This window comes from Pelophylax lessonae (assembly GCF_965119305.1).
Source record: "Pelophylax lessonae genome assembly, chromosome: 6".
NCBI lineage: Eukaryota > Metazoa > Chordata > Amphibia > Anura > Ranidae > Pelophylax > Pelophylax lessonae.
The window spans coordinates 107,526,160-107,539,371 of record NC_138773.1 but is presented as its reverse complement, the minus strand read 5'-3'; the positions used below and the strand labels follow the sequence as shown (position 1 = coordinate 107,539,371).

General features: G+C 37.7%; 1 protein-coding gene across 2 annotated transcripts in view; it reads left to right on the top strand.

Annotated features, from left to right (window-relative positions):
• CYTH3 (cytohesin 3) overlaps positions 1–13,212 on the top strand; it is a 291,259-nt gene that overhangs the window by 252,224 nt on the left and 25,823 nt on the right. The window contains exons 10-11 of one of the 2 annotated variants that reach the window (XM_082261091.1): positions 3,506–3,584; positions 10,525–10,596. In XM_082261091.1, the coding sequence (XP_082117217.1) occupies positions 3,506–3,584; positions 10,525–10,596 (151 nt within the window). The remainder of the gene's footprint in view (positions 1–3,505; positions 3,585–10,524; positions 10,597–13,212) is intronic. The other variant, XM_082261090.1, reaches the window with a different exon arrangement.

The following is a 13,212-nucleotide window of genomic DNA, read 5'->3' as shown; positions in this document are numbered from 1 at the left end:
CTTCTGAAATCTATGAACCATTTTGGATTTCTTGTGGTATGCTGTTTATATAGAGTATATAAAGTTCTAAGGTGGGTATGACACAATGTAACAACTGGAGTTCTCCATAAACTTCATTACACTACCATACACCATCTTTCTAATGTCTCTATTGATATTGCTTACCTTACCTAGAAAATGAGAACTGGAATGTAATACGTTTAAAAATGCACATTACAAAGTCATGTGTAATGTAGTAAAACCAATTTAAAGATTGTTTACCCTAACAAATTGTGGATTCCACCCATTCTGGAAAATATTGGCCTCATGATATCTCTGCTGGTAATAACATTGCCATCAAGCCCAAGTTTTAACTGGCAAGCTACAACCCTCGTTGGTGCTTCTCAAACTGTCACACAGAATGACCCTTTGCTGTGGCTTAGTGGTAGTGGCCATCCGCTTAGAGGCAGTAGACTGTCTTGACACCAGGAAAACCTCTGCCAAGATGAAGGTAAATATTTGGGCATTTGGACTGGTGATTTTGAATGTTTGTTTGTTTTTTTCAGGTGTGTTAAAGGCGTATTACAGGCTTTTTGCAAGTGTTTATGCTTCTGGAGCTTGGGTAAGGGTAGGAGAGCAGTCCTGTAGGAGAGGAATTAAGGTTTAAATTGTGCATAAAAATGCATACATCTCACATTTACAGGTGTTTCATTGAAGTCCATGGGATCCAAAACACCTGAATACGCTTAAAAAAGCAAAAAAAAAAAAAAGCCTATGTACGCTTTTTATTAATTATAAAAGGAGGATGACTAAATGTGTGTGAACAGGCACAATTAGAAAGAATGGGATTCTACATAGTCAGGTGTAGGGAAACACACAGAAAAACACTTAAAGAGGTTGTTTACCCAAGAAAAAAAAAAACCTGTAAGACAAAAACATAATAGGCTAGGATGCATCGCAAACTAGCTCATTATGAAATACTTACCTTAGAACGAAGCGTTCCAGCGGCGCCAGCACACCGCTGAGACAGCCGACACCTTCCGCACTGTTTCTTCCGGGTTCGCAGGCTCCGGCACTGTGATGATGTCACTCCCGTGCATGCGCGTGGAACAGTAAGCCGAACCTTCAGAGCGCATGCGCCGGTGACGTCACCGGCTGCATGCACTCTGAATATCTCCTAATTGGTGCAAGTTTAAAAGATATTCACAGTGCCTACAGGTTAGCCTTATTATTGGCTTACCTGTAGGTGAAATTAAAAAAGAAGACTCTACTTAATCTTTAAGTGCGAATGGGAGCTTAGGGCCAAAGAATTTCATTTCGCTCATTTAGGATAAACAGATTGCTTGGCTGTATATTGTGGTAATGCTGCCCTTGTTAGCACTTCTGCATTTGTAGCTGCTTGGTGGACAATAGTTTGAGCTTAGAACAGATGTCCAATTTTCTTCATTATCCTCTTATATTATTCAAAAGACAGCATGCTTGGCATTTCAGTTTTCATTCAACATTACAGATTGAGTTTTGCAAACTTTTTTTTTTTTTTTTCTTTTAACTATGCAAATAGATTTTTCCATGAACAATAACAAATTAAACGCTTTCATTCATTCTACATTTGTTCCAGAAAAACCTCCCCTCACTACAAGCAGCAAATAGTGCCAAAAGTAGAGAAAGATGCAACCTGTCAGTTCACTAGGTACCATTAGTGCAGCCATTTTGGGCTTTTTCTCTCAGTGATGTCACTGTTTTCTAGTGAAATGATAGGCTGTATTTGGAATAATATTGTTTAGAAATGGCTTCCTACAGAATGTGTGGGTAACAGATTTACCTTAATGGCTTGGATGCTACTGAATTGTACAATTGAAGCTACCATTCTCCAGAAGTTTTCTTTCAGAAATTGTCCTGGCATTCTGATACATAAGGACCAAGGCAGTGTGGACTTTGCATACATTTTACCAAATAAAATCAGTCACGGTAGATCTCCTATATTTAAAAATGGAGGGAAAGATCTGTTTTTCTTATAAGAAAAAACTAAAATTTTCTAACCTACACTGCTAATAAAGTGATATTTGGCATCTGACTAGTTGCTATGGGTAACAGGCTCCTTCCATTTTATTTACATCGGCTCTAGTGTAAATGAGCCATATTGAACTGTTTTAGCTGTAATATGAATGGCTCTCGAATTATGAGGAGACCCCGGCTTTTCTGCTTGTTATCGAGAGATCATTATTCTGGATGGAGAAAGTCTGGTTTTAAGTCTTGCACATTGTACATGGTGACTCATAGGTATATAATGTGATTTTCCAAGAATATGCTCTAACATCATGATCTGTAATGACATTATGCCGTAATGAAGTTAAGTCCTGAATAATGGATTTATAAGTATTATATCGCACAGAACTGGAGGGCTAAAAACTGACTGCACTGTTATAAATAAGAGCTAAACATTATAAATGAAAAATATGTATAATTTTTCACATTTGGTATTCGCAAATCAACGCAAATCAACCAAAGGCTTCTACACTTGTGGAAATAAAAGTCCCAACATGAATATTTGGAAATTAAATGAGAAATTGAAGTCTGACTCTCCACAGAAAATCTTTACCCCAGGTTTACCGTTCTCAAACATCGAGCACTGGCCAAAGAAGCATGAGTTTCCATAGCTTTTGAACACCATGCTTACAAGTCACGCTCCTGGTCTGCGTTTCCATTGGCTGCTTAATTTGCTGTCATTGTCACTGTTGTGTCCAGACATCCTTTGTTTGTTTCAGGCTTGCATTGGCTTTCTTTGTAATCTTGAACTATTATTTCATGTCAATTGTGTTTTGGCTATTTTAGGAGGGACTGTAGCATATAGAGATAGACTGCTGAGCTAGAAATTGTTAAATAAAAATTTCCTTCCAAAAATGTTAAAAACTAAAGTGGAAGCTATTTTTTCTTGTAGTTTAGACTTCTTCTACATTAAGTATGCCCTAGCTAATTGAGATAACGTATGACTTCATGCTTGAGCAGAAATTTACCTCAGATTCTCTTTTGGGAAAGCTTCTGGATTTCTTCCAGAGGTTGTCTTAAGTTTTGGTCACGCACAATATAAAACTTTAGTCTAGCTGTGTTCGGAAAAGTAATGCAGTCAGGGACATGACTAGTTGAAATATTTTATGATACCCTAAAGTCCATGGGGAAATCAATATTTTTTTTTACCACTAAGATCCAGGATCAGTACTTGAGGAATGCCACATTTAATTCAGATTTCCCCATGCACCTGAAGAGTTTATGATTTAGAAATGGTTAGGACTCGGGTAACTTAATAAGAATGCGCTGGACAAATGAGAAACACATGTTCCTTCAAAGATTACATGTTTGCTGCAGATGTAATTCAATAAAGGGGTGTTGTGTAGATCTTATGCAAGGTCTGTTTCAAAGGAATTTAGGGCCCCAGAAGTTGATAGATTAGTAACTGACCATCTGACTAGTTTTGCGATGCGTTCATGCTGCAGGAGGATTTTTTAATGGTTTGGCCCTTTGTGTCTCCAGGAGGAAGAGTAAAAACGTGGAAACGCAGATGGTTCATCCTGACTGATAACTGTCTCTATTACTTTGAATACACAACGGTAAGTGGTTATCCCATACCCAAACAAGTACCTTGTATATATGGGTTTGGAGCAATTCTCAGAGATCTAAACAAAACAGCAAAATCCATAAATCACCAATACCCATTTAAATAGACTCAACAAAATATCACATGAACAAAAAATAGTTAAAAACATCAAAGAAATTACAAAAGCTGAATCCAAAAACAGTCTTCATAGCCTAAAATATTTATTAATACAAATACCTAAATAGTTATACACAGTTAACCTCTTGCCATCCACGTAACACGTGTTCATGGGCTGCAGAGCTTTCTGTGCTAATTGTGTTTCAACTGATTATGGGATTGTCTCTTTTTTTTTTTTTACCACTCACCACTCTACTTTCCTGTACATCTCATCTCCATGCTGTCTCTGTGACCTCTATATTAACTCTTTACTTATTTTATCCTGTACATTAACCCAATTTTCCCACTATTTGTGAACTGTACATTTACCCCATTTTTCTCCTTCTCCCTCTGTGTATGACTTGTACATTTAATCTAGTGCACGGTTACCAAGCTCCATGTTTTAATCACCTCAATACCAACATGTTTCTTCATTTTCATTTGCAAAAAAATTGTGGCAAAAAGTGAGATCACCTTGGGGGTCTCTGATTTCCAAAAAGGCGGTCATTGAGGGAGTTTTCATGCTGTCCTGGCATTTGCATTTGATGTGTTTTTATAACAAATCATAAGGGAAAAGGTTTTTAGTCTATTTTGCTTTATTTATTAATAAAAAACCCAGTAGTTGTTAAATACTAGCAAAAGAAAGCTCCATCTATCCCAAAAAAAAAAGAAAATTAAATAATTTGGGACAGTGTTGCAAGACAGGGTTATTGTCAGTGAAACTATCATAGCACTGAAACCAGAAAAGTGGCCCGGTAATTAAAGGTTACATCATATGCCCTACTCCTGTTTGTTGTGCTGAGAGTGAACTGCCTAGCTTGCTGACAGCACAGAGACCAAAATGTCATCGACAGATCCAGGTCTCATACTAACGAACTGGAGTCTGGAGGATCAGTTTCTGATCACCGGATCAGTGCGATAGCCAATTACAGGCTACCACAGGGATTCGTCACTGTACAGCCTGCCGCGGTGTTTTTTTTCCCTCCTCTTGAATAGGGAAAAAGACCTATTGCATCTTTTTCTCTTTGCTGAAGTAAAAGATGGTTTAAAAAAAAAAAAAAAAGATTGGAGGAGGATTCTAGGTAAAAATGAAAAGAAAAAACTTTTTCAAATTTAGAATCAATGTATTTTAGGTAGGATTAAAAAAATATAAGCAAAAAGTGTACTATTTCTGGGCCCTTCTACAGGTGCAAACACAAGTATTAAAAAATTTGGTATTGTTGTGATCGTCAGGTGTAGGAGAATTTGTTTAGTTGGTTATATGAGTTTCTCAAACTCATATAACCCATAAAATAATCATGCACATGTGATGTAAGCATTATTGTGAAAAAAATCATACTGAAAATAAAATTTGAAATCCAAATATTACATTCATTGAAGTCCAGATATATAAATCATAGTCCTTTTAAATATTCTGTTTCTTCAATTCCCACAATTCCACCAAAGTGGTTATTGTGAATTTAATATACAGATGCGAGCTCACTAGACTATATTGACCAGGTAATAAGTCAAAAAGTACTTTCCCAACTGGGTTGCAACAGCCAGGATGCTTGCAGTTCACAAGTTCTTCTCTGAATATGACAACTCCCAGTATTATACAAGGTTGATCTCATCTGCTCTAAAGCTCAGAGAAATATTAAAGCAGTAGTAAACCGCAGGCTTTTTAACAAATAAAAAAAAAAAAACGCAAGACATTGGCATAATGTGCTGGTATGGTGCAAAGCAAGGGTATGCCGTCCCTTTGGAGCGCATGCGTTGTTGACCTCACCAGCTGTATGCAGTGTGAATATAGCCTTATTATAGGCTTACCTGTAGGAACAAGTTTAAAAAAAAAAAGGCTTTACTACCATTTTAAAGAAGCATCTCCTGTAGTAAATTAAAACTGGCCGAATTTATCTCTGAAGTATTATTGTCCAAAAATAAAATTATAGCATTCTAATCAAAATTTTGCAGAATCAAATATCAATGATTCACAGATTAAATCACAACACTTTCTCTGTCTATGAACGTGAATACCATAGGGACTATCACCCAGGGTCCTGATTTTGCACACCTCCCTTCTTCGGATTCAATTGCCCTACAACATCCCTCCATGTTTACTCAAGACCGGTGTTGGAACAAGAAATATACCATAGTGTACTATATTGATACAAACTGGTAATTAAACAGAAGATGTTATACTGACAAAATCACTATTATTTCAGCCCAAATCTCTACCAGGCTTATTACAACCTCCCTGCTTACCAAATATAGGTGGCCCCTATGCCAACAAACAGGTTTAAAACACTTTCCCAAAAGAGGGTTACTATCCCTTTAAGATCAAAACCCACATGTAGAACAGTAAAGAGAGGTAGCACCAGACAGATTTAAATCCCTTTACCAATAAGGTGAGTCAAAACGCACTTCGTCTACATACAGATAGCCAGTTTTCCCTCCCAGCATCCTGAGGTCACCACCACCAAAAAAGGTACAAGGGTCTCCAGATCATTTAAAATTCCAGATAGACACTTTCACTCAGCTTAACTCAAACCAAAAAATACCTCCATAGTGCAATACAGTTAAAACCAAAACATGTTTTATGGTAATTGTACTCGCATAAAGCAAAAATCTCCTTTTAAAATCATTAGTATCCAGATCGGCACTTATCTGTGCACTTATGTGATGACCTCACTTCTGGTTGACATGTTTGGTCATTACGACTTCCTCATTGACATGCTGAGCAAGTTGAAATGACGAAACACGTATACTGGAAGTGACGTCATCAGATAAGTACCGATTTAACTTGAGTGAAATTGCCAGTTTTCCATGGATAATTAAAAAAATAAAATTGGAGATATTCATTACCATTTACCACCAAATGAAAGCTTAGTTGTCCTGAAAAAAACAAGGTATAATTCAGCTGTATACACTAAGTCGTTTTGATGATATGTACAGTTTTACTAACACGTCAAAGTTGCAAAACTTGGGATTTATGGATTTTGATTTGTTTCCTGGAGACTCCGAACCACTGTAAGCAAAAAGGGTTTATTTAGTGAGCTATGCATATGGGAGAGACTGGAAAGTGACTTTAGCAAATATTCAAAGACTTCATATTTAAACTTGGATGGTCAACAAACTTGTGTACTGTCTATAATGGGAAAAAAAACAAAAAACAAATTGCAAATCTTTGTGATAGTTTTAGCTTTCACGATTAGTATATTTCTTAAAATAATGTTAACCTATCTCTAAAGAAAAGCGTTAAATTAGGAAGCCAGGAAGCCAGTCAACCAGTTCTTTAGTTATCACCCACTTCTTAGAAGGCTGACAAAAAAAAAAAAAAGGTTAACTTATTTTGTATCCTTCTCTTACCCTAAGCATGCTTCTTGTGGCACTGATCCTCCACCACAGGTCCCCAAAATCCCTATACTGTTATCCACTTTCTGAAGCCTAGGAGTAATATCAACCGCCAGTATTTACCTTACTCAAGCATCAGTTTTAGGTGGGATGACAAAAAAAAAATTAATTTTGGTATGTTTTGGTAGTGGATAGGAAGGATATTAGATCACTATTTCGGGCTACAGGCTGTTGCCACATCCTTCATCCTTCATTCCCATCAAACTAGTTCACACCTTTTGTGTTTTACTGACAGTAGCTCTAGAAGGGAGCAGCACTGTAAGCAATGTAAGCCTTTATTTAAACAGTGTAAAAAGATCCTACTCACAAAGGTAGATTCATCCAAAGCAATTAAGGGCAAAACTGTGCGCCGCTGGCAGTGCACTGTCCCGAGCCGCAAAGAGGGATCAGTCCATAACCCAGCATCCAGATTGCTGAGAATGTGAGCTGAAGAAGAGGAAGATTTCCTTGGAACCCATCCTGTTGAGACTAAATCCTCTGGTGGTGTTGGTGCGGTGGACCTTTTTGGCACTGGGACATTAGGTGGCGGCACAGCACCTAGGAAGAGCCAATTCTCAGCTATCTGGATCCTGGGTTATGGACTGATCCCCTGTGTGGCTTAAGACAGTGCACTGACAGCGGCGCACAGTTTTGTCCTTATTCCTCCCGATGCATCTACCTTTGTGAAAAGGATCTTCTAACATTGTTTAAATATAGGGCTTACATTAACATGTAACAACAGAGCAGTGGCGCTGTCTGTACCTTCCTCCTCTTTTGTCTCTTTATCCTCATTCCTGTCCAGCAGCAAAGGAGAGACAGAAAGTAGACATTTGGTATTAAAAAAAGGTATTTAGTTGTATCTTTTTTGCATTTACTTATCAGCATCTTATTGCCCCTGCACTGCTTAACTATTGTTATGCTTTTTGTTTATCTGCATTAAGATTCACACCGTGCACATATTCCTTTTAGGCTAAGTTCACCTTGCTGCAATACTTTAGTGTGATTATGTAGTGCTACTTGGATGCAACTTGGGTTAAACTTTGATAAGGTTTATATGTTTTATGGGGTCAAAATTGCACTGGAATCGCACCAAATGCACCTTCTCCAAAATCGCTCTGTGCTGAGTAGCTATATATGTAAACAGACACTATTAAAAACAATGTGATTTCCCTTGTCTTGCAATTCTGTGCGACTCAAGCCGCATCTGAAATTGTACTGCTGTGAACCAGGCCTTAGGATCCAAGACCTGAGCACTGGTTTACAGGAACCATAACAAAATTGTCATACCAACATGTGGTTCACCATTATTTGGTATATGTAAATCTGGCTCTCAAATTCGCCAAGGTTGAACCAGTTATACAAATTTTTTGCTCCGCATCAGTTAACTCCAATAAGTTTTGTATAATCTTTATTTTAAAGCTTTGTAATAAACCTAGACCTGGCAACAGCCTAATAAGATTAACATCTGGTAATATGATTCATCTCTATTTTTTAGTTCCTAAACTATACCTGTTAGCTTAAGGTATGATATTTAGTTTAGTTAAACCTAAACCAGTGTTACATAACCCTTGGTAGTACCTTGACACAGGGTACCTCAGGGGCTTCTTCCAGTATGGTGGTTCTTCAGTTCTCTCCCCAGGTTAATGACTTAAGTGAATTGTTGCACAGCTCATGATGTGATTGGTTAGATTAGACCATATTCCCTATTATACATCATATTATGGACATTGCACATAGTGAATTCTTTCTCGTTTACTGTCCCAGGTTTGTATAAACAAGCAATATGTATTTTTGGGTAAAGCTTGATTGCTAAGGAGCTGGCTGAAGGCTTGTTGCATCGAGGACTCATTTACACAACTTTACACTCATTGCCTGAAGGCAGCCCATTGAGTTTGAATGGGCTGCCAATGCACAACAATGCAGCCAAAAACAGATATTGCACCACAATGCATAGTATGCGTGTTGTGGTGTGCTACAGTGTGAGTGCATTGCCCCTGCTCTATAAGTGAATTGGGTTGCCCTTTGAATGGCATTGCGTTGCAGTATATGTGTTGCCATGTGCAGTAACTCAGCAAAACATGAGTTATCATGAGGCATAGATCTGAATGAGCTCTACCATTTTTCTGTGCATGAACTTACTACAATAATATGGCTTTATGGCTAAAGTCGAAGGGTAAAGATGAATGCTGCAGACAGATTTTTTAGAATTTACTTTTAACTCAGTGATATGATCAGAAAGAAGATCACAATGCGGGAAAAGACTAAAGCTGGCCACAGGTGGATGTTTTTTTTTTTTTTGATCAGCCAGCAACCGAATGGATTCCCCCAGCCATAGAATTTAGGTGGATGGAAAAATTCACCCCTTGCCACTATATGTATTCTGACAGTACACAGTAGGAACTTCTCTGCTGTGAGAATACACTGATCAGAGCTGTAGCTGATTGGCTGCATGCGACAAAGGAAAACTTTCCAACATTCCTGTTTGAGAGAAGCTGATCAACTTATCTTAAGCGGGAATGGCCATAGTTGGATTGGAATTCCAGCTTTAGGGGCTGAAACATGTTTTAAAAAGTCTTAAGTGCTTGGCAGCAGGAGAGCTGAACATGGAGAACTGGCACACCATAATTTACATACCCATGGAAGGGGGATGTGGTTGATGGCCTTTATTTAATTATTTTAAAAAATGTTTCTCTTCTGTTATGGGAATTGAACAAAAGGATGGCTAAAACTTTATTAAAATACATTTAATTTTAAAGAATGGAAGAAGAAGAAATTGATAGCAGATAATAGTAGTAGTATGTACACTTCAACCATCTGTGACAACATACATGTGTGAAGGTGGATTTGGCAAAGATTGTCACACAAAAATAAAAAGAGAAACCGATTTATTGCATCTGCAGATTGGCTGTCAGCTGTCACCTCTGACACCAAATTACAGCAGAATTGCAGAATCTGGTTCCTCATAATTTTGAGAAACTGTATTGTTTTTAGTATTTTCTCTAAAAGTAGGTACTTCAGTAATGTATGTAGAAGTACTAAAATAATAAGATAAGGAATTTAAACTTCAATAGATTCTGAGCTTATAAATTCTTGCGGGAGGAGAAATTGAATTACTGACCTAAATTTGTTGTACTTTTGGAGGTTTTCTATTTTTATACTAAATCTTAGCCTATTTCTACCTCTGGTGGTCAACACAAGAAACTGCATGACTATTACAAGTTTGTTCCAATTAGGGGCAGGCAACATCGATAGATCACTTCTGTAGTCATGTGTACACAGCAGTTTGAAGGACACCCATGTATCATTCCCTTCCTGTATATATGGCAACAGGGAGGGATGCCTTAATTATTGCTGTTAATTGAAATTATGCTGATATTTGAATATTTTTTTCATTTGACCCTACTTACCAATGTTTAACTTTGCAGGATAAAGAGCCAAGAGGAATAATTCCTTTGGAAAACCTGAGCATTAGAGAAGTTGAAGATCCACGAAAACCAGTAAGACAGCTTTGTTTTTTCTTTGACGCTTGTAATTATGTAATTAGTTACAACTCATATTTGAACTTTTGCAGCCAAATTGGGATAACACCTACTTTATTTGTGTCATGTTCTCGTACACATAACTTAAAAAGTGTTTAAAAATTGCAGCTTTAATTTTGATATTTATCAATATATTTGTTGTTAAAATTTTTTGTAAAATTTGGAACAGATTTTTCACCATTTAGGGTTGCACTTTATCACCAGTATAAGTTTTTTTTGGTGTCTGATGGGCATGGGGATATCGGCAGTGTATTCCTCAATTGTAACCAAGGAATTGCTTGGAAGAAATAATCCTTTTGCCTGTGCTATCTGGCAGGGCTGGGTAAATCTCAGGACTGAATGAATAGAAATTAAAATCCTTTCTTTGACACTTGTAATTAAGTAATTAGTTATAACTTAAAGTGTATTTAGACTTTTGCTGCCAAATTGGGATTAACACCTACTTTATATTTGTTACATGCACATAACTTAAATTTTTTTTTTTTAAATCGCACCTTTACCTTTGCTATATTCATTGTTAACCCTTTTTGTATAATTTGGAACATATGTTTAACCATTTGGGGTATCAAATAGAAGTTTCATCTTTTTATTTTTTATTTTTTTTATAATTTAAACATTTATGGTAAATGCATATTGGTTTAGATTTGTAACTACTGATTTCTCTGCAGTCTACTGAAGTTGCACTTTTACTTTATAAGTCTTGTGTTGGATATGTTGTTAATATTCATGGTAACTAGTTCAGGAATTTAATTTTGATTTATATCTTATGATTTCTCAGCAATCCACTATATTTTGCTTTTTTGGGGGGGGTTATAGTGCAGTACATGATTTTTTAGTTTTATTAATACCATCTACAATAGCATCTACATCACATCTACATCACAGCATAGCTTTTAGTTATAGCTGAACTCCAGGTGGATATGAAAGATACAAATGAAAGCTGAATATAATATATTAAAGCCCTGGCTGATCACATCAACACCACATCCCAAAATAAATAGGAAAACCAAAAATGAAACAACAGGACTTTATAAGTGTTGAACTCCCCTTCAGTATAATTATAGATACACATACATTTGTAAAAGGAATGAATACTTCATTCAAATACAATCATTATTGGGTAAAAAGTCCAAAAGCTGATGACATTTCCCCTCAAATCAATGAGTGATATTGCACATCACAAAAAGTAACCCACAAAGACACACCTAAAACTTAAGACTCCTCCCCTTATAAGTAAACTGCATATAACAGTGAACCAAGATTGTGGAGAGGGTGAGACTCATCCAAACGCATTTTGCCTTTGGCTTTTAGGGGGGACATTCAGGTGAGTTAATTTTTTTAAAAAAATTGTAATTTCAGAAAGAATCACAGGTACTCGTCTCTCTCTTTCTAGATCACCAATTTCAGCCAAGACATTGAAGGCTAGATTAACCCAAAACAGGGGGGGAGAGAGGGCCGGTTCAAAGGCACCCAACCAAGGCGGGGAGGGAGGAAGGAATGACCGACACTACCCCCCCCCCCCCACTATTGCTAAATCTAAATTGTACAAGCCCAGGAATTAATGGGAATAAAATATAGATGTCAAGATGGTCACAGAGAAAAGCCGCTGCAGTGAGGTTGGATGTACAGTGGGTTCGGAAAGTATTCAGACCCCCTTAAATTTTTCACTCTTTGTTATATTGCAGCCATTTGCTAAAATCGTTTAAGTTCATTCTTCTTCCTCATGAATGTACACATAGCACCCCATACTGACAGAAAAACACAGAATTGTTGACATTGTTGCAGATTTATTAAAAAAGAAAAACTGAAATATCACATGGTCCTAAGTATTCAGACCCTTTGCTCAGTATTTAGTAGAAGCCCCCTTTTGATCTAATACAGCCAGGAGTCTTTTTGGGAAAGATGCAACAAGTCTTTCACACCTGGATTTGGGGATCCTCTGCCATTCCTCCTTGCAGATCCTCTCCAGTTCTGTCAGGTTGGATGGTAAACGTTGGTGGACAGCCATTTTTAGGTCTCTCCAGAGATGCTCAATTGGGTTTAAGTCAGGGCTCTGGCTGGGCCATTCAAGAACAGTCACGGAGTTGTTGTGAAGCCACTCCTTCGTTATTTTAGCTGTGTGCTTAGGGTCATTGTCTTGTTGGAAGGTAAACCTTCGGCCCAGTCTGAGGTCCAGAGCACTCTGGAGAAGGTTTTTGTCCAGGATATCCCTGTACTTGGCCGCATTCATCTTTCCCTCGATTGCAACCAGTCGTCCTGTCCCTGCAGCTGAAAAACACCCCCACAGCATGATGCTGCCACCATCATGCTTCACTGTTGGGACTGTATTGGACAGGTGATGAGCAGTGCCTGGTTTTCTCCACACATACCGCTTAGAATTAAGGCCAAAAAGTTCTATTTTGGTCTCATCAGACCAGAGAATCTTATTTCTCACCATCTTGGAGTCCTTCAGGTGTTTTTTAGCAAACTCCATGCGGGCTTTCATGTGTCTTACACTGAGGAGAGGCTTCCGTCGGGCCACTCTGCCATAAAGCCCCGACTGGTGGAGGGCTGCAGTGATGGTTGACTTTCTAC